At 47.1% G+C, this 26,953-nt stretch overlaps 1 protein-coding gene across 1 annotated transcript in view; it reads left to right on the top strand.

The window, feature by feature from the left end:
* AKAP1 (A-kinase anchoring protein 1) overlaps positions 1–25,606 on the top strand; it is a 103,999-nt gene extending 78,393 nt beyond the window's left edge. The window contains exons 4-11 of the mRNA XM_077311130.1: positions 7,978–8,104; positions 10,085–10,212; positions 11,773–11,950; positions 16,391–16,541; positions 18,259–18,326; positions 22,714–22,787; positions 23,050–23,115; positions 24,368–25,606. Of these exons, the coding sequence (XP_077167245.1) occupies positions 7,978–8,104; positions 10,085–10,212; positions 11,773–11,950; positions 16,391–16,541; positions 18,259–18,326; positions 22,714–22,787; positions 23,050–23,115; positions 24,368–24,430 (855 nt within the window). The 3' untranslated portion in view covers positions 24,431–25,606. The remainder of the gene's footprint in view (positions 1–7,977; positions 8,105–10,084; positions 10,213–11,772; positions 11,951–16,390; positions 16,542–18,258; positions 18,327–22,713; positions 22,788–23,049; positions 23,116–24,367) is intronic.
* Positions 25,607–26,953: the final 1,347 nt, after the last annotated feature.

Here is a 26,953-nt window from a genome sequence, read left to right as displayed (position 1 = left end):
TCTAGTCCAACCCCTGCTCCATGCAGGATCAGCCCTAAGCATCCTAAAGCATCCAAGAAAAGTGTGTATCCAACCTTTGCTTGAAGACTGCCAGTGAGGGGGAGCTCACCACCTCCTTCGGCAGCCTATTGCACTGCTGAACTACTCCGACTGTGAAATTTTTTCCCCTGGTATCTAACCTATATCGTTGTACTTGTAGTTTAAACCCATTACTTCGTGTCCTTTCCTCTGCAGCCAATGGGAACAGCATCCTGCCTTCCTCCAAATGACAACCTTTCAAATACTTAAAGAGGGCTATCATGTCCCTTCTCAACCTCTTTTTCTCCAGGCTGAACATTCCCAAGTCCCTCAACCTATCTTCATAGGGCTTGGTCCCTTGGCCCCAGATCATCCTCGTCACTCTACTCTGTACCCTTTCAATTTTATCTACGTCCTTCTTGAAGTGAGGCCTCCAGAACTGCACACAGTACTCCAGGTGTGGTCTGATCAGTGCCGTATACAATGGGACTAGGACATCTTGTGATTTTGACGTGATGCTCCTGTTGATACAGCCCAAAATGGCATTCGCCTTTTTTACTGCTGCATCACACTGCCTGCTCATGGCTGCAGAGGAGAGGACACACAGTAATGGGTTTAAATTTCAAGTACAACGATATAGGCTAGATATCAGGAAAAAAAAATTCACAGTCAGAGTAGTTCAGCAGCGGAATAGGCTGCCTGAGGAGGTGGTGAGCTCCCCCTCACTGGCAGTCTTCAAGCAAAGGTTGGATACACACTTTTCTTGGATGCTTTAGGATGCTTTGGGCTGATCCTGCATTGAACAGGGGGTTGGACTAGATGGCCTGTATGGCCCCTTCCAACTCTATGATTCTATGATCCAGCAAACCTGTCACTTGGTCAAAAAAGGAAACCAGGTTGGTCTGACAGGACCTGTTGGAGACAAATCCATGCTGACTTCCTTGGATCACTAAATTGTTCTCCAGATGTTTGCAGATCGCTCCCTTTAATATCTGCTCCATTATCTTGAGCCTCTTGTGGCGCAGAGTGGTAAGGCAGCCGTCTGAAAGCTTTGCCCATGAGGCTGGGAGTTCAATCCGAGCAGCCGGCTCAAGGTTGACTCAGCCTTCCTTCCGAGGTCGGTAAAATGAGTACCCAGCTTGCTGGGGGGTAAACGGTCATGACTGGGGAAGGCACTGGCAAACCACCCCGTATTGAGTCTGCCATGAAAACGCTGGAGGGCGTCACCCCAAGGGTCAGACATGACTCGGTGCTTGCACAGGGGATACCATTACCTTTACCATTATCTTACCCACAACAGAGGTCAGTCTCACTGGTCTATAGTTTCCTGGGTCATCGTTCCTCCCTTTCTTGAAGATCGGAATAACATTTGCTCTCGTCCAGTCCTCCGGGACATCTCCAGTCCTTAAAGAGGTCCCAAAGATGATGGACAAGGGTTCTGCAAGTTCTCTGGAAAGTTTTTTGAGTACTGTCGGGTGCATTTCATCCGGACCAGGGGATTTGAACTCATCCAGTGTAGCTAAATGCCTCTCAACAACTTCTCTGTCCATGTCAACCGGGCACCCAGACACTATCTCTTGGCTACTGCCATCTCTAGATGTGCCTAAACACTTTGACCTGTGAGAAAAAACAGATGTAAAATAGGCACTAAGCCTTTCTGCTTTCTCTGCATCCTCCGTTAGAGTTTGTCCATCCGCACCCAACAGTGGGCCTATCGCCTCCTTTACTATATGTTTGCTCCTCACATAACTGAAAAATCTTTTCTTGTTACAGTGGGCTTCCCTGGCCAATCTTAGCTCACTCTCAGATTTGGCCTTTCTGATGATTGATCTACAGTGCCTAGTAACCTGTAGGTACTCTTCTTTAGAGCTCTCTCCTTCCCTCCATTTCCTGAACATCTCCCTTTTCTTTCTTAGTTCCTCTTGAAGTTCTCTGTTCATCCAAATAGGCTTCTTAGAGCTCCTGCAGTGTTTTCTTCTTTCTGGGATAGTCATTGATTGAGCATGCAATAGCTCTTGTTTGAGTAGCGCCCACCCTTCACATGCTCCCTTCCCTTCCAGCATTCTCGTCCATGGTATGATACTCATCATGTCTCTGAGTTTTTTAAAGTTTGCCCTATGAAAATCCAACATCCACGTCTGGCTACAAGCTTCCTTGTCTCCCCATGTCAAAAGGAATTCTTTGAGGACATGGTCACTTCCCCCTTGGGTCCCCACCTCCTTCACCAACTCTTGCCTGTTGAGTTTGTCCCATGGTCTTTCCTAACCACTTCACTGAGTCTTTTCCACTCCCACTAACGCTCCCACTAAACCTATAATCTCTCCAACCTGCTTGGGAAACAGAAAACAAGTCTGCTTCATCCTCTGTGTGACAACCGTTCAAGTATTTGAAGATAGCTATCTTATCACCCCTTAGTCATCTCCTCTCCAGGCTAAAGAGACTAAGCTCCCTCAACCTCTCCTCATATGTCTTGGTCTCCAAACCCCTCGACATCTTCATAGCCCTCCTCTGGACAAGTTCCAGTTTATCTACATTCTTCTTCAGTTGTGCTGCCCAAAACTGAACACAGTACTCCAAGTGAGGTCTAACCAGAGCAGAGTTAAGGGGTACCATCTGGAAACTATACTCCCTTTGATACAGCCCAAAATCCCATTTGCCTTTTTAGCCACCAAGTAACACTGCTGACTCATGTTCAGTGCGTTCACACAAAAGCTCACGCCTTTAAGAAATCTTTGTTGGTCTTAAAGGTGCCACTGAACTCTAATTTTACCATGTTCTGTGTATGGTCTACTAGGACCCCTGGATCCTTTTCGTACATATTACTGCCAAGACAGGTCTCCATCCTATAATGATACATTTGATTTTTCCTACCTAAATGTATTACATGTATCACAATTGAAATTCATTTTAGATCAGTTTTCCAGCCTGTCAAGATCATCCTGTATCCTGATTCTGTCTTCTGGTGTGTTTGCTACCCCTCCCAGTTTAGTATCATTTGCAAATTTAAAAAGTGCCTCCTGTATTCCATCCAAATCATTTATAAATTTGTTGAACCACACGGGGCCCAGGGCAGATTCCTGAGGCATTCCTCTTGTCACTCCTTTGAGTCTTTTGAGCAAAAATACTCCCAATACCTCTGTAATGATCCAGCCAGCCCCAGTAGAGCGAAGTGATGCAGAGGACTTCAGTCATTTTTATTTTATTTATTTATTTATTTAGATTTATATACCGCCCTCCCCGAAGGGTCAGCTGAGAGTGAGCTAAGATTGGCCAGGGAAGCCCATTGTAACAAGAAAACATTTTTCAGTTATGTGAGGAGCAAACGTAAAGTAAAGGAGGCAATATGGTGCGGATGGACAAACTCTAATGGAAGATGCAGAGAAAGCAGGAAGGCTCAACGCCTATTTTACACTTGTTTTTCCCAACAGGTCAAAGTGTTTAGGCACATCTAGAGATGGCAGTAGACAAGAGATAGTGTCTGTGTGGCAGGTTGACATGGACAGAGAGGTTGTCGAGAGGCATTTAGCTGTATTGAATGAGATCAAATCCCCTGGGCTGGATGAAATGCACCCAAGAGTGTTCAAAGAACTTCCCGGAGAACTTGCAGGAAGAGTCATCTTCGGGACCTCTTTAAGCACTGCAGATGTCCTGGAGGACTGGAAGAGATCAAACGTTATTCTGATCTTCAAAAAAGGGAGGAAGGATGACCTGGGAAACTTCAGACCAGTGAGTCTGACCTCTGTTGTTGGGAAGATAATGGAGCAAATATTAAAGGGAGCGATCTGCAAACATCTGGAGGACAATTTGGTGATCCAAGGAAGTCAGCATGGATTTGTCTCCAACAGATCCTGTCATACCAACCTGGTTTCCTTTTTTGACCAAGTAACGGGTTTGCTGGATCGTGGAAATTCGGTTGATGTCGTTTACTTGGATCTGAGTAAAGCTTTTGATAAGGTTCCCCATGATGTTTTGATGGATAAATTGAAGGACTGCAATCTGGATTTTCAGATAGTAATAATAAGGATAAGTGTAAAGTTCTGCATCTGGGTCAGAAAAATGAAAAGCATGCCTACTGGATGGGGGATACGCTTCTAGGTAACACTGTGTGTGAACGAGACCTTGGGGTACTTGTGGATTGTCAGCTAAACATGAGCATGCAGTGTGATGCAGCGGTAAAAAAGGCAAATGCCATTTTGGGCTGTATCAACAGGGGCATCACATCAAAATCACAAGATGTCATTTTCTCATTGTATACGGCACTGGTCAGACCACACCTGGAGTACTTTGTGCAGTTCTGGAGGCCTCACTTCAAGAAGGATGTAGATAAAATTGAAAGGGTACAAAGGAGAGTGACGAAGATGATCTGGGGCCAAGAGACCAAGCCCTATGAAGATAGGTTGAGGGACTTGGGAATGTTCAGCCTGGAGAAAAGGAGGTTGAGAGGGGACATGATAACCCTCTTTAAGTATTTGAAAGGTTGTCACTTGGAGGAGGGCAGGATGCTGTTTCCATTGGCTGCAGAGGAGAGGACGTGCAGTAATGGGTTTAAACTACAAGTACAACGATATAGGCTAGATATCAGGGGGGAAAATGTTCACAGTTCAGCAGTGGAATAGGCTGCCTAAGGAGGTGGTGAGCTCCCCCTCACTGGCAGTCTTCAAGCAAAGGTTGGATACATACTTTTCTTGGATGCTTTAGGATGCTTAGGGCTGATCCTGCGTTGAGCAGGGGGTTGGACTAGATGGCCTCTATGGCCCCTTCCAACTCTATGATTCTGTGATTCTGTGAACCCAGTTTTCCAGCCTGTCAGGAACATCATGTATTCTCTTTCTGTCTTCTCCTGTTTTCATCTGCAAATTTAATAAGCACCCCCTCTGTTCCTTCATCCATATCCAAATCATTTATAAATCCACAGCCATGGACCTGTGCCATGGCCCCTGTGCCCAGAGTTGTCCGCAGAGAGCTTTCTGGCTGCCAGTTCAGCTCCCCTGTTACCAGAGCTGGGGAAATAGTGCAGGAGGAAGAGAAGGAGGGAACTGCAAGACAGAAACTCTACATCAATGGTGAGGAGGAGTAAGGCTGAAGTGGCTGGCAGGTGTTTAGTGAGAGTTATAAAAGCAGCAAACGAGGGAGGGGCTATAGGGAAACAATGTGTCAGTTAGTTCCTGACCGTGCTGCCTGTACTCTGGATTGATAACCTCTTCCCTGACCCTGGCCTATGTTCTAGAACTCAGTTTTGGATTTTTCCCTGGCTGCTCTCCCTCTCTCCCAGTGCTGTGGTTGGAGGATGTACGTCTTTGGAGGTCAACCAGTTTAGACTGGAAAGGTTCCCCAACCTCATTTGTTACTAAATTGCTTAAACTGGGTTTAATAACATGCTGTTGCTGGTCACCAGTAAGCCACTGAGATGGCTTACAGCAGTGGTCCCCAACCTTTATTAGGCTGGGGACCGGCAGGGCATCGGGCTGCGCCCGCGGGGACCACGCCCGCGGATCGGGCCGCGCCCACGGGGCGCGCCCACAGATTGGGCCGCACCCGCGGGTCGTGCCCGCAGATCAGGCCGCGCAGGCACGGCCTGCACGGGTGCGGCCCGGCCCTCCCGCAGTAAGAAGCTTCCCAGCCGCAAGCTTGCGGCCTGGGAAGTTTTTTACTGCAGGGGGGGCGGGGAGAGGGAGCCGCGGCCCGGCGCCATGGCCTTTGCAGCCCGGCACCGGGCCGCGGCCCGCAGGTTGGGGACCACTGGCTTACAGAATAAAGCAAAAAAATATAGCCCATAAAATTCCATTAAAACATTAAATAACATTGACCACAATATCAAAACCAGTTATAAAGATGGTGGTACAACTCAATAATATTTCCCCAAACCCACTCAGCTGATCCCAACCAAGGACCAATAGCATGATCCTGCTAATGTAATTCTGGGGTTTTTTTCTTCAGTGTTCAAGATGGAAACAGGATACGGCGGGACCCCCAGTTTGTAACTCCGGTCAAACCCTCCCCCCCCCCATGGGCTCAACCAAACGCCTGGTGGAAGAGCTCTGTCTTGCAGGCCCTGCGGAACCTAGATAGCTCTGTCAGGGCCCTCATATCTTCCAGGAGCTCATTCCACCAGGTTGGGGCCAGGGTCAAAAAGGCCCTTGGGGCCCTGGGCGAGGCCAGGCGGATATCCTGAGGTCCTGGGACAGCCAGCAGATTCCTACCCGCAAAGCGAAGAGCCCTGTGGGGGACATAAGCAGATAAGCGGTCCCTCAGATAGGTAGGACCCAGGCCACATATAGCCTTAAAGATCAAGACCAAAACATTGAACTTGATCTGGAAGCAGATCAGTAACCACTGTAGTTGTCTCAACACCAGCTGAATATTTATTTATTTTATTTATTATTATTATATTTCTATACCACCCTCCCCGGAGGCTCAGGGCGGTTTACATTAAATTTATAAACAATACATGAAACATATGGGCCCTTCAAGGCCCTCCTTGCAGCTGCGTTCTGTACCAGCTGCAATTTCCGGGTCAAAGACAAGGGTAGGTCCGCATAGATCAAGTTAGAGAAGTCTAATCTGGAAGTGGCCATTGCATGGATCACTGTGGCCAACTGGTCTGAGGACAGGTAGGGTGCTAGAAACCATGCTTGGCGAAGATGAAAAGTATGAGCTACATTCAGGATCTGAGCCTCCATGGTAAGTGAGGCATCAAAGATCATTCCCAAATTCCTGGTGGTCAGTGCAGGTGTTAGTTGCACCCCATCCAGGCAAGGGAGATGCGCTGCCTGTTCCAGTCGTCTTCTGCCCAGCCACAGGACTTTCGTCTTGGACGGTTTGAGTTTCAGACGACTCTGCCTGAGCCATCTAGCCAATGCTTCCAAACAACTGGCAAATGTATCTGGGGGAGAGTCCGGCTGGCCATCTCTCAGGAGGTAGAGCTGGATGGCATCCGCATATTGGTGACAACCCAACCCTAAGCCCCAGATCAGCTGAGTTAGAGGGCACATATAGATGTTAAAGAGCGTAGGGAAGATTATCACCCCCTGAGGAATCCCACAAGGGCGTGCCAAGGGATTAGACACTTCTTCCTCTGCTGCCACCCTCTGAGATCAATTCCAGAGAAAGGAGGCCAGCCTTTCAGTGCGGTCCCCCTAATCCCAGTCACGGCGAGATGGTGGGCCAGCAACTTGTGATCGACCACATCAAATGCAGCTGACAGATCTAAAAGAATGAGGATGACTGAACTAGACTGGTATGGATCTAGGGCCAAAGTTTCCTCCAAAAATGCCAGGAGCTGGTCCATCATGGCCCACTCCACTACCTTCCCCAGAAACGCCAAATGCATCTTCAAGCAAAAGGTTGGATACACACTTTTCTTGGATGCTTTAGGATGCTTTGGGCTGATCCTGTGTTAAGCAGGGGGTTGGACTAGATGGCCTGTATGGCCCCTTCCAACTCTATGATTCTATTCTATGAAACCAGGCAGTAGTTGGCAGGGTCCCACGAGTCCAGCGATATTTTTCTCAGGAGAGGACGAACCACTGCCTCCTTAAGCCCTTTGACGTACTCACCCAATGTCAGGGATAGGCTGAAAGGGCCTCCTATCCGTCTTCCACCCGATTTGAGCAGCCAGGATGGACAAGGATCTAAGGGGCAAGTGTCGGCTCTCACTGACCCCAGCAGTTGGTCCACTTCAGTTAACAAGAGCCATCTGAAGCCATCAATCGGTCTCCCCTCTGATAGCCATGGAGCTTACTGTTTGTTTGGAGATAACAGTGTTTCAAGAACAGTAACTTTGAGTCTTTAGAACTGATTTATATGGTGGAAGCTGTAGGTCGGATTATTGCCACCATCTGTCTCAAGGAATAACTTCATTTCCCTGCTAGTTTTGATGTTGAGTAGTATGCGGTGTCCAGCCACGGTGGTGGCCATTTCAGATTTATGTAGTGACTTCTGTGTGTCCTTCTCCTGTAGCATTTAGTTGGCCGGCTGATTGGGAAGCAGGGAAGGTACGTGAGCTTCCTGAAACAAGCATCTGGTGCCAAGATCTACATTTCAACGGTTTCTTACGCCCAGGACTTCCAGATCTGTCATATAGAAGGTGAGGTGGGATGGTTCCCTCGAGAATTTTGTCTAGCTAGAAGTTCAGCTAGTTCAACGACTTTATTGTAATGCGCCAGATCTGCACCAAAATCGGCAGGGCATTCTGACTAGCATGAATCTTCCAGTATATTTTAGCAGCCATGCATGCCCAAATCATAAAGGAAGATATAAACTGATCTGGTTACTGCATTCCCTTGTGTGTGCCCCCCCCCAATAGTTTTGGGTTACCTCAAGTCCTGAAAATGAAGATTAGAGCACGACCGAAATACAGCTGTCATCCTTTGTAAGATGTGGAATATCCCACCAACTATTGATTCAATTGAGCTGCTGTATTGGACAGAAGCCGCAGAGCAAAGTTCGGGCCCAGGCTAACAAAGTTTTATCATAGGTATAAGCATTCACATTTCTTCAGGCATGCACACTTTTTAGATACAGGGAAACAAGACTTCCTCAACTATTCTATATATAGAGAGAGAGGGGGGGAGGGGGAGGGGGAGAGGGAGGGAGGGAGGGTGGGTGGGGTAGAGGAGTTAGTTGCCAGGAAGGGCTAGTCCAGATGCATAAGTAACTGGGAGATTATATCTGAGATTGGTTTAAGTAGTTGGTAAAAATTTGTGAATAGCTGTGAATTAGCATACAAATACAAGAGTTAGCAAAGAGATGTAAGAACTGAGTTTGAGTCCAGTGGCACTTCCAAGACCAACAAAGTTTGATTCTAGGTATAGGCAAGAACTGAGAAACTTCACATGCATAGATGTGCACTCCATTGAAGCATTCCTACAGACAGTGCATGTAGGGGTGGAGGTTGGTTGCCAGGAAGGTCTAATTAAAGTCAAGATAACAGCAATAAATACAACTAAAGAGTTAACAACAGATATGAGAACTAAGTGAGTCCATCAGCCCCTTTAAGACCAACAAAGCTTAAGTTCAGACAAACTTTTTTGGTATTGGAGTGGCAACTGGACTCAAACTCAGTTCTCACATCTGTTTGTTTTTTGTTTTTGTATGCTGATTTACTGCTATTCACAGATCTTTCCAACTAACTTAATCCAGTTATAATCAACTGGTTATTTATGCATCTTGACTAGTCCTTCCTGGCAACTAACCCCCACCCTACCCTGCTCTCCCCCCTCTCTCTGCTATATGTAATGGTCGAGGACATCTTGTTTCACTGTATCTGAAGACGTGTACATGTGTACCAAAGCTTAAAATTATCTTGAGTCAGTGTGTTAACACTGGTTAGCGCCTCTCTAGAATTAGGGAGAACTAGATTCAAAACTCCACTTTGCTACTAAGAAGAAGGAGAAGGAGGGGAAGGAGGAGGAGGAGCGGCTTACAGTCGCCTTCCTTTTTCGTCTCCCCACAACAGACACCCTGTGAGGTGGGTGAGGCTGAGAGAGCCCTGAGATCACTGCCTGGTCAGAATAATTTTATCAGTTCCGTGGCGAGCCCAAGGTCACCCAGCTGGCTGCATGTGGGGGAGCGCAGAATCGAACCCGGCATGCCAGATTAGAAGTCCAAACTCCTAACCACTACACCAAACTGGCTCTCTGGATGTCCTAGGCAATTCCTGCGTTTGCTGGCAGGAGCTCATGGGAATTGTAGTCCATGAACATCTGGAGGACCACAGGTTGACTACCCCTGGCCTAGGCTACCTCATCCTAACCCACCTTACAGGACTATTGTGAGAAAAAAAAGGATAAAATGGGTGTATGTTACCCAGAACTCTTATGGGGAGGGGGGAGGGTGAACTAGTGGAGTTAATAACTGAAAGGCCAGCATGGTGGTCTAGATCAGGAGTGTTTGGGTTTACATCCCATCTCTACCACACACGTACTTGGGCTAGTTCAGATCTCCCTGTCTGTGACCTGCCTTTCAGTAAGGCTGTACTCAAATGTAAGGCTAGTGTGGCAGAATCTGATCTTGACTTTCTAGGCTTAGACTTATGCCATAATCATGGCTTCTCTCTTCTGCTTAGGCTCCCAGCAAAATGTTGACAAAGCCTTGAGTATGATTGGCAAGAAGTTCAAAGATTTAAGCCTCACCAACGTCTATGCTCTTCCCCCTCCCATGCTGCCCCTGCATTCTCTGCCAATGACTTCTTGGGTAAGTACTCTGGTTGCCTTAAATTAGTTCCTCACCCACTTCTCAAGGTCAGCCTAGGTGTGCAGAAAGATACAGAGAGGTCCTGGATTCTCTGTGAGCTTGTGCACATGGGTGTGTGAGCTACTTGAATAAATCCTGGGTCTGTGTTTAATAAAGTGAAATGTGCATCCTGGTTTTAAATAAGGTTCCAAGGTACCAAAGGTTTTGGGGAAAGCACAAAGTGAGGAGAGAGAGGCAAGGGGAAACACGTCTGCCTGCTCTTGTGATAGAAACACTGGTCCGCTTCTGCCTTGGAGCAAATCTCGCTTCTGCATATCCTCTGGGATGCAGCCTTTTTGCTCTTACTTTACAGCAGCCAGTTCTCCCAAGTTGTGTGCTGTTTTGACCTGCTGGCTGGTGTTGGAAACAAAGCCATAGAATTAGCTGCCCCAAATGGGCAAATGAGAACAAGATGCAATTTAATAAAGATAAGTGTAAAGTTCTGCATCTGGGTCAGAAAAATGAAAAGCATGCCTACTGGATGGGGGATACGCTTCTAGGTAACACTGTGTGTGAACGAGACCTTGGGGTACTTGTGGATTGTAAACTAAACATGAGCAGGCAGTGTGATGCAGCGGTAAAAAAGGCAAATGCCATTTTGGGCTGTATCAACAGAGGCATCACATCAAAATCACAAGATGTCATAGTCCCATTGTATACGGCACTGGTCAGACCACACCTGGAGTACTGTGTGCAGTTCTGGAGGCCTCACTTCAAGAAGGACGTCGATAAAATTGAAAGGATACAGAGGAGAGCGACGAGGATGATCTGGGGCCAAGGGACCAAGCCCTATGAAGATAGGTTGAGGGACTTGGGAATGTTCAGCCTGGAGAAAAGGAGGTTGAGAGGGGACATGATAGCCCTCTTTAAGTATTTGAAAGGTTGTCACTTGGAGGAGGGCAGGATGCTGTTTCTACTGGCTGCAGAGGAGAGGACACGCAGTAATGGGTTTAAACTTCAAGTACAACGATATAGGCTAGATATCAGGAAAAAGTTTTTCACAGTCAGAGTAGTTCAGCAGTGGAATAGGCTGCCTAAGGAGGTGGTGAGCTCCCCCTCACTGGCAGTCTTCAAGCAAAGGTTGGATACACACTTTTCTTGGATGCTTTAGGATGCTTAGGGCTAGTCCTGCGTTGAGCAGGGGGTTGGACTAGATGGCCTGTATGGCCCCTTCCAACTCTATGATTCTATGATTCTAACCAGGCTCCAGGGCTGTGCAATGTGGCCAGCTGCAACTACCATTTAGGGTCCTATAACAAAAACATCTGGAATGGTAGATAAAATGGGATGGTTGCAGCACTTGCACATGTGTAGACTTTGGAGAAACCTTGACCAGGTTCCTGCTGGGTTGGTGGCAGCAATCACAGAGTGGCTGCTTGGAGAGGGGGTGGGTAAGGAGGGGACACATAGGAGCTTTCCAGGGGGCAAAATGATGTTCTGTGTTTTCCATCTCCTGCAAGCCCTTGCGCATGTCTGTACTGTATAATTGGGAAGTACACCAGTTTTCTTTCTCTGTGTTAGCTCATGCTTCCAGATGGAGTAACCGTGGAAGTCATTGTGGTAAACCAAGTCAATGCTGGGCATCTCTTTGTACAGCAGCACACGCATCCCACGTTTCACGTTCTGCGTAGCTTAGATGAGCAGATGTATCTCTGTTATTCCCAGCCTGGAATTCCAACCATGCCAACACCCGTGGAAGGTAAGTGTCTGGCAATGTGGTTTTACTGACCTCCGATGAAGGAAACATGGCGGAGCCTTGGTGGACATTGAGCTCCTCATAGTCTTAGAGAATGAACTGTGGCCTAAGAGGTCGCTGCTTAAGACTTCTTGACTGTAAACTGTCTCGGTGGATGTCAGGAGAAGAAAGGTTCCCATCTCTCACTTTATATGCAGCGTTCTACCTTATAGGGTAGCTGTGAGAATTTTTAAAAATTGTGAAAATCAGATTGTCGCGAAATTTGCCTGGCCCTGGCCTGGTGGAATGAGCTCCCAGAAGAGCTGAGTGTCCTGATGGAGCGAAGTAGTTTTCACAGGGCAGAGGTCCAGGCCTTTGGTTGAGGCAAGGTGGATCACAGAGATCCTGCATTATCAGCAAATGGGTTCGTGTGTCTGGAGTCTCTTATGGTCATCACTATAAGCCCACCATCATTATTGTACAATCGGGGGGGGGGGGGAGAGGGAGGGTTTGACTGGCATGGGAGGGATGGGAGTTTTTATTTTTATCTTTGCTAGCCTCCATGAACCACCTGACTGGAAGCAGCGCCCAACAAATAGGAGAAATAAATCAATAAAATAAAGATTATATGGTGCCAAAGGGGCAGACAGACTCACAACAAGGCTTCTGGTTTAAAAGGAAGCTTTAATTGGAAGTAGTTCTGATCACTCTAGCATCTGAAGTCGAGACTGCTCGATATAGGATAGGCAAGCAGTTATCAATACAATCCTCCCGCCCAAATGGTCCCCAGTTCCCAGGGAGGAATCTCCCCCCCCCCCCCCCCCGCCAGGTGCCATCCTGGGCTTCCTGCCAGACCCACCCTGGCTCCGCGGCCTTGGTAGAATCGAGGCCTCTCTTGGCAGATAAGATGTTTACAGGGGTACTTGCAACAGAGTATCACAGCAGGGGAGAATGCAGTGTGAAAAAGCTCAGGGCCATCAAAGGGGGATAGAGGTTCAAAGAGCAGCTGCAGAGTCATAAAACAAAAGAGGGTACACACACACAAAGATGGAGTCTCTCTAGTCAGCTTGAAACCACCATGGCCGAGATCAGGGGACTGATCCTGACATATGGAAACATCAAACAAGCTAATAAAACTCTGTCAGTTGTGTCTCCCTTCCCTGTCACTCTTTTGCCCCTCATCTGTCTGTCTTCTCTCCCTGGTCACTCCCTCCTCCTCGTTCTTCTGTCTTTGCTCTGTTCTCCTTCACCTCCATCTCTCCTTCCTTCTTTCTTCCCCTCTCCTTCCTCTTTCCCCCATCTGTTTTTCTTTCTCCTCCATCTTTTCCCCTCCCTTTCTTCCAACCAGTTTGGTGTAGTGGTTAGGAGTGCGGACTTCTAATCCGCGCCCCCCCACATGCAGCCAGCTGGGTGACCTTGGGCTCACCACGGCACTGATAAAGCTGTTCTGACCGAGCAGGAATATCAGGGCTCTCTCAGCCTCACCCACCTCACAGGGTGTCTGTGGTGGGGAGAGGAAAGGAAGGCGACTGGAAGCCACTCTGAGACTCCTTTGGGTAAAGTGGAATATAAGATAAGGTGACCAGATTTTAACATTGGTAAAGCAGGACACCATTGACTGGGGGGGGCGGGTCTTGATTAAAAATGTGGTCTATATGGAGCAACAAAAAGTTTCATAGAATGCATAGAACGCAAAAATAGTATTGTAATATATATATTTGAATTTCAACATGAGTACAATTTGCCAGGTACCCCCAGATGTCCCTCCAAAAGTGGGACAATCTGGTCACCTTAATATAAGAGCCAACTCTTCTTCTATTCCTCATTTCCTCCCCCCTCCTCCCTCTACCTGTCAATGGCTGGGCAGAAGCCTATGTCCAGGAAAGCTCTTGCCTTGAATGAAATATTGCTGAGCTTCAAGATACCCCTGCACTCAAATGTTGTCCTGCTGCTTCAGACCAACCTGGTGTTGCCTGAGCCTGCCCCACAAATTGTTGCAGTAGTAGTTGCAAAGCTTAACTCGCAGAGCATGAGGGAAAGCCCCCTTTCCCTTCTAGCTCCCCCCAACTGGAGGGGCAGGGACAGCAGCACCACCCCTCCTGGTCAAGGAGCAGGAGTACCATTCTCGCTCTGCTGGGGGGGTGCTCCTCTGCTGTTTGTGGGGGGGGGGGGCGACACACAGCATCATGTCCGTGTGGCATTGCAGTTCCTCCCAGGCCACAGCTATAGATGTTTCCACATCAGCAAGCTGAGGCCTGCCTGTTGCATAGTTGAACTCTCACTCCGTCACATTTGTGTGGAATAGAAGCCTTTTCTGAACTAGATTCCTCAGTATCAGACCACAGTCACAGGGCACTTCTTTTTTCTCTGATCCCTGTCTGCATTGCTTCTTCCCATCAGCGGACTTGGGATGTCACAGAGGAGCAGAACCTTGTTGTAAATGGAAGACCAACAATCTTTAGTGGTTGATTGGCATGAATTCTTTCCTTTTATTACAAAAGGTCAGAGGTACAATACAAAATAGCAAAGATTAAGATATAACAGGCCTAAGTCAACTGAATGTTTCCATGGTCTTCTAAATAAGTTCCTGGCCACAGCCATACCATAGCAACAAGTAGAAAGGAGAGAACATTATCATCACGGATCACTGTTTTGGCTGCAGAGAAAGCTGTAGTGTAGCTAAGTGTTTTTGACCAGTCAACAAAATGTAGAATTGGTCTTGTGGTAGGGGTGTGCAGTCACTGGTTCCAGAGGCTGATGTGGTGCAGTACAGAATCCAGTGTGGCTCTTTTTAAAAAATGCAAAAGCTGGGAAAGAAGAAAGCAGAGGGGGAAGAATTATACAAACCTATGTTGGGGTGCTAGAACAATTGTATTTATGACTTGTCATGCGTGTGCCACCTCCTAATAAACAGACTCACAACAGCCATTGTCAAGGCTGTGGGACTCTCCATATGCCAGTTGTCAATAGTATTGAGTGGCATAGTTCAGCTGTGCAGATAACCCCCCCCCCCTTCTTGCTCTCTAATCGCTTTCTGTATTTGGCGAAGATTGGACTTCCATAGAATCCCGAATGTCTTCTGGTTCCGGCCTCCCCTGGGAAACAAGAACAAAACCAACTTCCGAGGGGGTCTCTCAGAGAGGGGGCTGCCGGAGTGTAGGTCGGACCCTTGGGGAACACACAGCCTGGTTTGCTTGGGGGATAGGAAGGAACTCAGAAGTTGAGCTGTACAATAAAATAGTGTAAAACTTGTTAATTATTTATTATAGTGCCCAATTAAAACAGAATAAAAACTTCATAAAAACTATACAGAACTAACAGCACATAAGACCAAACGCGTTTTGACCCTACTGGGTCTTCCTCAGTGGTCAGAACTGTGACAATACACTATATAAAAATATCTATATTAAACTCTTTATAAAGTGTAGCTGAGTGGTTGAATGGGGATCTGTAAATTATGGCTCCGACCAATATATGTACATTTTATCCTTTTTGGAGACCACCTCCTATGATATACGCTAGGCTCACCATTCTTCGCTATTATATAATTCTGTGCTGAGAGTGTATCTCATGTGCGTCAGAAAAAAAGTATATATCATAGAGTTGGCAAAAGAAGAAGGGGACGACAGAGAATGAGGTGGCTGGATGGAGTCACTGAAGCAGTTGGTGTGAACTTAAATGGACTCCGGGGAATGGTAGAGGACAGGAAGGCCTGGGGGGTCATTGTCCATGGCGTCGCAATGGGTCGGACACGACTTCGCACCTAACAACAACAAAATATAGATACAGCTATAGATATAGATGCGTTTGGTCTTATGTGCTGTTAGTTCTGTATAGTTTTTATGAAGTTTTTATTCTGTTTTTAATTGTGCACTATAATAAATAACCAAGTTTTACATTATTTTATCGTACAGCTCATCTTCTGAGTTCCTACCTGTTAAGGTTGGGTTGTGTTCCTTTTTTGGTTTTGGTTTTGCTTGGGGGATAGCCAGACCTTCAAGTTGAAGGCATGCATATTTACTCTTATTAATATATTAGTATCAAAGCTGGCTGCACCTTGATTGACCCTATTCCAACTCGGACCCCCAGACATGTTCCACTTCCCAGGCTGTTTTGCAAATATACAGAGGAACCATGGATGGATGGATAAGGTTGTATATCCCATTTTTCTTTGTGCAGGAAAAAAACAGTTTTTCTGGGGTTTCAGCATTTCAAGAAGCAAATCCTCGTGTTTTCTTTCTAAAACCTTGGGAGAGCCTCAAGGACAACCCGCTTGAGTATATAACTACAGTAATAACAAATGTGTTGTGGTCCTGGTTTTGATTCCCCCCCCATGGAGTACTTCCCTCTTGGTGGCCTTGTGTCCTCCTGACTGCTTGCAGCTTCCAGGCACCAGCTGGCAGAGTCTGCTTCTTTTGGGGAGCAGGTGTGCTGATGGGTTCTCTTTCAACGGTCCTTCTGCAGTTGGCGTGGTCTGTGCTGCGCCTGGCGTGGATGGTGCCTGGTGGCGAGCGCAAGTCGTTGGCTACTTCAAAGACTCCAGTGAAGTGGAGATCAGATACGTGGACTACGGTGGATACGAAAGAGTCAAAATCAATGTGCTCCGGCAGATCAGGTGAGCAGGATGGGACTCCATTTGATCACTGCTGTTGTCACAATGAGTTTCCTGTAGAGGAGATTGCCTCGTCTCCTTAAAATTGGTACTCAGAGGCTGCAGAACTCTTCTATCCTGATCCTCTATGTAAGTGGGAGGGGAGTCTTGTTTCAGTTAAGAAAAGATGTCCTGGCTTTCAAAAATGCAAGTAGCAGTTACTTAAACAATCTAGTCTATTAAATGCACCCTAGTTTAAAGCAAAAGAGCCACTTTTGGCGCAGAGTGGCAAGGCCCATGAGACTGGGAGTTCAATCCCAGCAGCCGGCTCAAGGTTGACTCAGCCTTCCATCCTTCCGAGGTCGGTAAAATGAGTACCCAGCTTGCTGCTGGGGGGTAAACGGTACTGACTGGGGAAGGCACTGGCAAACCACCCCATATTGAGTCTACCATGAAAACGCTAGAGGGCGTCACCCCAAGGGTCAGACATGACTTGGTGCTTGCACAGGGGATACCTTTACCTTTTTACCTTAGTTTAAAGCAAACATATGAAGCTGACTTGATCTGAATCAGACCCTTGGCCCATTGAGGTCAGCATTGTCTACTCTGGCAGGCAGCTGCTCTCCAGGGTCTTAGGTCAAGGTTTTTCACATCACCTGCCTGATCTCATAAACTGGAGATGCTGGGATTTGAACCTGGGAACTTCTCTCTGATGCTCTGTTACTGAACCAGGATCCTTTCCCAGTGTTGGATTTCAGCTGGAAGAGTTCCTGTAAGTGTTTAAAGACTTGTGTTTGCGGTTTAGTGCCACCAAAAGGGACTCTAAAACTTGGTAACCAGGGAGCTCACCAGGCAGGCTATAGAACCCAGACCTAAAAGAAGACAGCTGAACAGCCAGCCAGAGTAGTGCCTTCCTTGGCATCACCTGAGATAAAGAGGAGTAGGGCAGGGAAAATCCCAGCCCACTGTCTCCATCCTTCCACTGGTCCTGTGCTCCCCCCTTCTTTCTGCCTGCTTGCCTGAGCTGCCTGCCCAGTCAGTGGCTGTCTGCTCCCCTCCCCCATCTCCACACGCCCCACTCCCAGGACTAGCCAGGCCAAGAGACTAAACTAAACGCTCTTCTGGAGTAGCCTTACTCTTCTCCAGGCAAGGGTAAGAGCTCCCTGTCCTCAGAGAAACCACACATCCATTTAAGTCCCAGGGAAAGAAGCCCTGCCCCAAGCTCAGGACAAAACTCATTCCAACCAAAGAGCAGCTGCTGAGGGACTGTGACTTTGCCCCACTAGGACCTCCCTCTTACAAGAAGTGGTTCGAAACCCACCAGAAAAGCCTTAGGCCAGCGTTCCCATCTGTCACAGGGGATAATATTGGCTTGCCTGAAGTGGGGGAGGGAGGGGGTCTCTCTAGATTCCAAAAGCACTACCATGCCCTTCATGCAGTCAGATGATTGCATCAAATGCATAGGACCACTTTTGAAAGGTATCACTACAACATATGGCTAGGATCCAGGCTAGTGGGAGGAAAGGAGTAATTTTTACCTCTTTCAGGAGCCCCCCCCCCCCCCCCATTAATCTCTCCTGCTGTTTTTGAGAATCTCCACCCCAGGTACAGCAGGAGAATTCTGTCACACAGCTAGAAGTGTCTTAGAGGAGCAGGAACTGTACCCATGTGTCACAGCACACACTCTTGCCTGCAACTCATGGCAGTGCCTCACACTAGGTGTTTTTTGTGTGTTTTAAAGGTCAGACTTTGTCACGCTCCCTTTCCAAGGAGCTGAAGTCCTGTTGGACAACATCGTGCCCCTTCCAGGTAACTCAGGGCTTAGGTGGCATTTGGGCTTGCTTGCTTGCTTGCTTGCTTGCTTGCTTGCTTGCTTGCTTGCTTGCTTGTTTGTTTGTTTGTTTGTTTGTTTGTTTGTTTGTTGACAGCAAAGCCCATTGCATTCAGGAAGCAATGGGCACTAGCAGGCAGCGGTAGGTAGAGCGGGCTAAGGGGGGGCGGTACTGGAGTTGACATCGGCGGCGAGGAGGTCATTCGCGACCAGGCCGTCGGGAAGGTGGGCGAGCGGCAGCGGGCGCACGAGGGGCTGTATTAGTGGTCGGGTGGCCAGGCAGTCGCAGTGGTTGCGGTGCGTCCTCACCAGCAGCAAGAGGCCAGGGAGCGTGGCCCTGGCAGCAAGGGCCATCAGGAGGGCCTGTCCCGCCGGCAGGCAAGCAGAGGGAGGCGTGGCTTCGCAGGTGGGAAGGGCTCGGTCAAGGCAGAGGCCCCGTGGCGTGCTGCAGGGCAGGGCGGGCGAGGTATGTGTGGAGCGTGTGGCTCTGTGGCGGGGGGCCATGCAGCGCCCTGTAGTCTGCAAGGAGGCGAGTCGGCCAAGCGGAGCCGGCAGCGGCCAGGAGGTGTGTGGTGGTGAGGCTTGGCGAACGGCGCCACGCGGCTGGGGGAGGCGGGTGCCTTCAGATTGGGACGCTGGGGAGGCGGGCACTCTAGGAGCCGTCCTGGATTGGCCCACTGCCTGTGGATTCCAATGGCCGGACAGCAGAGTGTAGACCCGGACAGCGCCACCCAGATGGCTCTTTCAATTTTATTTAAGAACCAGTGATAAAGATATTTATATACTTCCGCTCTTAAAAGTGAAATACTGAAGGCTCATTGACAAACAATTCCCTTGAGAAGAAAAGATGGAAGGAGCCTAAGGAAACCAAGTTGGCTCCATAAGCAGTTGTCAAAAGATTTGAGGAATAAAAAAGAGTCATTTAGGAAATGGAAGGAAAACCTTCTTACCAAGGATGAGTATAAACAAATACCCAATAATTGAATGGGGAGTGTTAGAAAAGCTAAAGCTCAATATGAGCTTAGGCTAGCAAGAAATGCTAAACATAACAAAAAAGGCTTCTTTAGTTATATTTTGAGCAAGAAAAAGAATAGGGACACCATAGGACCACTGTAAGGACAAGAAAGTGAAATTATAACAGATGATGAAGAAAGGGCTGAACTGCTTAACTCCTATTTATCCTCAGTCTTCTCTTGTGAGAGAAATAGTGATCAATGTGGCAAAAACGTAACACAACACGGGGGACGGGAATGGTGGCCTAGGATCACTATTGGAGCAGTCCACAAACACCTAGTTTCTTTAAATGAAACAAAGTCTTCTGGGCCAGATGAATTGCATCCAAGGGTACTAAAAGAACTTGCAGATGTCATCTATGAACCTCTGTCCGTTATTTTTGACACTTCTTGGAGAACAGATGAGGTGCCAGACGATTGGAGGCGGGCAGATGTTGTCCCCATCTTCAAGAACGGGAAAAAGGAAGATCGACCTGTCAGCTTGACATCTGTAGCTGGCAAAATTTTGGAACAAATAATCAAACATTCGGTCCTTGAGCAGCTGGAACTGAGAGCTGTGATTTCTAAGACTCAGCATGAGTTTCGCAAGAACAAGTCATGTCAGACCCAACCTTATCTCTTTTTTCAAGGAAGTGACTACCCTGCTGGATCAGGGGAATGCCGTGGACATAGTTTATCTGGATTTCAGTAAAGTTTTTGATAAGGTTCCACGTGATATTCTTGTTCACAAGTTGGTAAAATGCGGTATGGATCCTAATTCTGTCAGGTGGATTGATAACTGGTTGACAAATCGTACCCAGAGGGTACTTGTTAATGGTTCAGAATCTTCTTGGAAGAGTGACAAGTGGAGTTCCCCAAGGATCTGTCCTGGGCTTGTGTTGTTCAATATAAATGATTTGGATGACGGGATACTTATTAAATTTGCAGATGATACTAAACGGGGAGGGGGAGCAAACACAACTGAAGACAGCAACAGAATACAGGATGATCTTGAGAGGCTCGAGAAGTGGGCTAAACTGAATAAAATGAAGTTCAATATGGACAAATGTAAAGTTCTGCATTTAGGTAGGATAAACCAAATACACCAATATAAGATGGGGGAGACTTGTCTTGGCAGTAGCATGTGCGAAAAGGATCTAGGAGTCTTAGTAGACCACACATTGAGCATGAGTCAGCAGTGTGACTCAGTGGCTAAAAAGGTAAATGGGATTTGGGGCTGTATCAAACGGAGTATCGTGTCCAGATCACGGGAGGTGATGGTACCACTTTACTCTGCTCTGGTTTGGCCTCATTTGGAGTCCTGTGTTCAGTTTTGGGCACCATAATTGAAGAAGGATGTTGACAAACTGGAACGTGTCCAGACGAGGGCAACAAAGATGGTGAGGGGTTTGGAGACCAAGACATATGAAGAAAGGTTGGGGGAGCTTGGTCTGTTTGACCTGGAGAGGAGATGACTGAGAGGGGATCTGATAACTATCTTCAAGTATTTAAAAGGGTGCCATATGGAGGATGGAGCAGAATTGTTCTCTCTTGCCCCAGAGGGACAGACCAGAACGAATGGGATGAAATTAATTCAAAAGAAATTCCATCTAAACATCCGGAAGAAGTTCCTGACAGTTAGAGCGGTTTCTCAGTGGAACAGGCTTCCTCGGGAGGTGGTGGGTTCTCCATCTCTGGAAATTTTTAAACAGAGGCTGGAGAGCCATCTGACGGAGTGGATGATTGTGTGAAGGCAAAGGGGTGGCAGGTTACAGTAGATTAGCGATAGGGATGTGAGTGTCCTGCATAGTGCAGGGGGTTGGACTAGATGACCCATGGTTAGACTAGATTCATGGTTGGACTATGATTCTAAATATTGGTTATTTGTTAATACTCATCATTGGTAATAAGGCTTTCCTTCCATTTCCTAAATGACTCTTTTTTGTTCCTCAAATCCTTTGACAGCTCTTTATATAGCCACCTTAGCATCCTTAGGCTCCTTCCATGTTTTCTTCTCAAGGGAGTTGTTTGTGATTGAGCCTTCAGTATTTCACTTTGAAGAAACTCCCAGCCCTCTTGGACTCCCATCTCTTTAAGTCTGTCTGACTACAGGACTCTACCCAACATGCCTTTAAGTCTGTTAAAATCTGCTTTCCTGAAGTCCAGTCTATACGTATGACTATGTTAAAATTTTCTCTTTCCCAGAATTGCAAATTTCAAAATCACATGGTTGCTACTACCAAGTGTGTCCACTACTTCCACCTCATGGCTGAGGCCGTCCATCATGGCATCTGGCCAGAGGATTTGGGGTTGTAGATGGATGGATCTGCACAGAGCTCACACAAACTACTCAAGGAGGCAGTTGAGTTTTTGTGAGTCGAATAAGATGGGGCCGGTTGGCTCGCTCACACCCCTGAGCAGCTATAATGAGGGAGATCAGGGAATGTAGAAATGTCTCATGGCCACCCTGATTCCTCCCCAGAGCAACCTTAGCAGGCAATCCAGGTTGTTAGAAGCACTCAAGGGCTCTTATGAAATGCCAAAGTCCTGGTTGGGAGCAAGCTGTTAATTAGAATTATAAGAAAAGTCTTAATGGAGAAGAGTCCCTGGTGCCTTCACACCTCAGCCCAGGAAGCACAGAGGAGGCCAGAGCTCCAATAGATGTTAGAATAACACTAGGGTTGGAGGATGTTACACTTCCCCCAGTGCGCCCCCCCCCCAAACCCACATGTTACAGGGAAGGAGAAGTGAAACTATGTCTCCCACTTGCATTGTAGTACCATTGTAGGGCTAAGTGCTCCTCTGAGGAGCAACCAGATGACGTGTAAATGTGTAAGCTTTTGAGGTCATCAGCATCCTTCATCATGCTGGATGCTACGGAAAAAATAGGACATGATGATGGGTCTTGTCGTGTTGTTCCAAGTTCCGATGATTGAGTCACTAAACTCCCTAAGCATGAACAAATTGCAGCAGTTGACTTCCATTTCTCCCTGAACAAATGAGCCTCAGAATTCCTTTGTGGGAGAGAGCACAAAAAAACGTATTGCAGCCTTTGAGCTGATTTAAGGAATTTAAAGTGTGATGTGAGGCATAGAGTCAGGCCGCACACTGTCATTTGCCTTCAGAAGCAGGAGAGCTCAAGAGAGGGTGGCCAGGCACCCTGTGGCTGCTTCTTGGGCGTTCAGGCTTTCCCCATGCAGGGATGCCTGCTGCACAGGGAAAGGTTGGTGTTCAGAAAGCAAATGGGACTGTGGTGGAAGGGAATTGTGCTGTTCTCTGCACTATTGCAAGCATCCTGTCTGTCACATTGCCTTGACGCTAGGTTCGGCTGAATGACTTTCCCCCCTTTTCTCCCCCCTCTATTGCATCAAAGACGAAGATCACTTTTCATCAGAAGCAGACACGGCAGTCAGCGAAATGACGAGAGGCACGCCGTTGCTGGCACAGGTGGGCAGGGTGGCAGTGGTTGCTCTTGGAGCAGTCTATGCCTAGAGGAGCCCTGGGCACAGCTGTGGCTGGCTGCTCTCCCAAAGGCATTTTCCTTGGCATTGGAGAGAAGATGGCAGGGGGGTGGGTGGGGGGGGGAATTATGTTGGCCCTCTTCTTAGGCCTTCTGTTCCAGACAGGCGCAGACCAGGATGCATCTGTCATGCTCCTTATTTGAAATGACCCATTTGTTAATGGGGCTAATTGGTATCTGTCTTCCCAGGTTACAAATTATGACACCGTGACGGGATTGCCTCTAATTCAGCTGTGGAGTATGATAGGAGATGAGGTAGGTGTACAGCTGGAAAGAGCATGGGGATGAAAGAACTCTATCTGTGCCCAGAAATTTGACTGTAGTTATTAGGTTAGGGTAATGCATGTAGATTCAGTAAATCTGTACTCCTATGTTGAGGAATTGGGAGGGACATAACCTGTGAAGGTATCACGTTCCTGTTTCTTGTGAGCTTCACGGGCCGACCCACCCAATAGGCTACCAGGGAGATCTCCACGTAGCCTGCCGTTCCGGTCTCCCTCATAATGTCCTGCGCTGAAATTCCATGATTTAATCGCTTTTGGATCAATATGGATTGCTCCCCTATGTTGCCAAAGAGTTAGAAACTTATCTCCATCTTTTGAAATGAGGCTTTTAGAAGCAGAATATTCCTGCAAGTTTCTCCTGTCCTTGTCTCTGTGCTTTGGTGGCTGTGTCCCTGGACCCCCCACACACACAATGCTGGTGTAAAAATGTTAGAGTAAACTTTTAAAACGTGCTGTGCCTGGGGACTGTGTTGTAAAGGCATGTGGGCCCTCACAAGGTTTTTATTGGGATAAAAAGGCCGAGAGGATAAGGATTTCAGCTACTCTGGTCCCCACTGAGGAGAAAGGTGGGGTATGAATGAATTCAGCAAATAATAACTATAGCTGAGGATGGGAGGCAGATACGAAGAAGGCTAGTGAGGGGCTGAGAAGGAGACAAGGAGTCCGGGAAACAGGAGCGGCAGGAAAGAGGGAATGGTATGTGGCGGGGACCAGAGGAGCAAGTGAGTCCTTGTGGGTTCCTTGGACCAGGGGTAGTCAACCCGTGGTCCTCCAGATGTCCATGGACTATAATTCCCATGAGCCCCTGCCAGCGTTTGCTGGGAGGGGCTCTTGGGAATTGTAGTTCATGAACATCTGGAGGACCACAGGTTGACTAGCCCTGCCTTGGACTATTTGGCACCCCAGACAACTGGAGAGGCTACTCTGGGGGAGGAAAAGCCAAAGATGAAGCAGGCTGATAATTGTAGGCTAGCATGTAAGCGGGAAGGAGAAGAAGCAGAAAACAGGAAGAGACTACAGGGGCTGTCAGGGAAGGGGAAAATAACATACCCCCGCAAGTCCTACTTGTGATGCTGGTTATCAGGGACATACTCAGCAGTCTTATTCCTACACCACCCTTCTCCTTCCTTGTTCAGCTCCTGTATGTTGCAAATGGCCAGAAGTTAAATGCACTAAGATGCTCTCCTATCATGTGGTAATTGTCATGTTCCTTTTTCTTTCAGTTGGTGTCCATAAACCGGACCATGGTGGAAAGAGGGTTTGCAAAGTGGATTGAAAGCTACTAGGGAAGTCTTTACTGTTCTCCTGGCGAGTTGTTTCCCTTGTCCACTCCCCTGTGTTCTTTTTTATCGCCTTTACACGTGTTGGCACGCTTTGGGAATTAGGTTTGGCAGTCCCTCCTGACGCAGGAAGCAGACGTGGCTGCTGCATCTGGTCTGTTCCAGGGTGTTCATCTGACAAGTTCTGCGTTTTTCCGTCTGTATACTTCATTTTGTCACAAGGCAGGGAGTTGAACCATAAGCCATAAAGATACTGTCTCTCTGAAGTTTTGGTGGTTTTTTTCTCACCCTGACCTGGGTCCAAAAAGTAAAAAAAGGGAAAAAAAGGAAAGTAAAAAAAGAAAAAAAAAGGATATGAATGAAAAATCCTGTCAGGGTATGGAAGGAAATCACCAAGAATTTAAACACATCCCCAATTGGCTGCCCTTATTGGGGAGCAAAGATGCCCTCAGTCAGGAAATGTGGTGGTCTTGGGTTCCAGACAGGCACTGCCTGTTCTCAGCTTGGTGGTGGCAGCTGGGAAATGATTGATGTTGGTTGTGGTCCTGTTTTGTTGTTGACTTGGTTTTTTAATTAAGGCTCAGTTTGCTCAAGAAAAAGAAACGGCCATTTTGCAGACTCCTTAAACAGATCAGATAAACTATGAAAGCAGCAATCTTTTAAATCCCCAGATCATGTTCAGATGAAAAGATGATTGCCAAGCCTGATAGATACGATTACAGTTTTCTAGCTGTGCGAAGACTTATGTAAATATATATAAAAATATTGTAATATTTTGTACAAGAAGGAGGGGAACCACTGGATAAAAATTAAAAGGGAACGTAAAATCTAATCAACTTTTTTACACCAGAATATCTGCTCTAGTTAAGACCAATTTGTCCTTATATCCGTACAGTTAAGCACTGGAGGAGGGAGTCCTTTTTGCGCGCTGTGTGCAGGGCGACAGTCCAGGTGGCTTTTGCTGAATGGTATGAACAGTAATCCACAGACTCTTTGCTACTACTTGGCTGTACAGATTTGACTTTAAAGAAGGGGGGGAATAACATTTGGAATTCATGTTGCAGTGGTGTGTCTTGAACTCTTTGCTCCTCATTAGATTGTTTTCAAATGTGGAATTTAAAAAGAAAAGAAATCAAGTAATTTAAGTTAATTTAATACTATTAAAACATACATGAATTTAAACATGGCTGTTGAGTTGTGAGTTATTTCTGGTGGGAAAGATGCTAGGGGGAAGGGCTGGCTACAAAATCATCCCCTTCCTTTCAGGGGTTGATGATTACAGCAAAAAGGAGAAAAGTCAAGAAACTGCCCCCCCCCTCAAAAAAAGGGTCAAAATAAGGAAAATGTGCTCACGCCTCTGTAGGGTAAAATGTGTTGTAAAATTCAATATTAATATTTATTATTTATTATTTTATTTATTTGATTTCTATACCCCCCTTCCATATGGCTCAGGGCGGTTTACATACAACATGGGGGGAACATGGAACAAATTAATATATAACATCAACCAATACAACAACAACAGTAATCTAAATAACACAATTTCAGTGATCTTAAACAACAATATAACAGGAACAGGAACTTAGCTACGGCTCTTAGAGAGGACAGACTGGTTCAGGCCATGGAGGGGATGTCTGAGGGGGGACCTGTTGTCAGTCTCAGGCAAATGCCTAGTGGAGGAGCTCCCTTTTGCAGGCTCTGTGGAATTTTGGGAATTCGGACAGGTCCCTGATCTCTTCATTCCACCAGGTGGGGGCCAGGACGGAAAAAGCTATGGCCCTCGTTGAGGACCGACATGCTTCTTTGGGGCCAGGGATCACTAGCCAGTTGACAGTGGCAGAGCATAATGCTCTTTTGGGGGTATAGGCAAAGAGACTATCTCTTAGGTACACTTAGGTACCCCGTATCTTAGGTACACTGGGCCCAGACCGTGTATGGCCTTTAAGGTAAGAACCAAAACCTTAAGCCTGATCCAGAATTCAATTGGGAGCCAGTTGAGTTGTTGAAGTATAGGCTGGATGTGAGATTGGTGTATTGTATTGGTGAGAATCCTGGCTGCTGCATTCTGCACCAATTGCAGTTTCCAGATCAAGGGTAGGCCTGCGTAGAGCGAGTTGCAGAAGTCCAGTCTAGAGGTGACCGTCACATGGATCACTGTGGCTAGGTGTTCTGGTGCCAAGCTAGTAGCTTGGATTGGCATAGGTGGTAGAAGGCCTGTCGTGCTACTCTTTTTTTTTTTTTTTATAGAAAGTTTTTATTTTATTTTCCAGAGTTGAAGACAGTGAGATACATGCAATCTACATTGTTAATACAGAAAAGGAGAGCTATGCTCTTCATTTGATACACTTGGTTCCCCATTTTTAATCCCTTTTGTAAATAGTTCAGGTAAGGGCCCCATTGTTCTTGAAAGGCCTCTTAGTGTCAGTTTGGCTATCTTGGTAAGATCAGCTAGTTTATTCACCCAGTCTTCTGTCGAGGGTAGTTCTTGCGTTTTCCATTTCTTGGCCAATTCTAGTTTTGCTGCCGTCG

This window comes from Paroedura picta, chromosome 15 (genome assembly GCF_049243985.1).
Source record: "Paroedura picta isolate Pp20150507F chromosome 15, Ppicta_v3.0, whole genome shotgun sequence".
Lineage (NCBI taxonomy): Eukaryota > Metazoa > Chordata > Lepidosauria > Squamata > Gekkonidae > Paroedura > Paroedura picta.
Note: the sequence above shows the minus strand (reverse complement) of the source record. Positions and strands in the feature narration are given on the sequence as shown.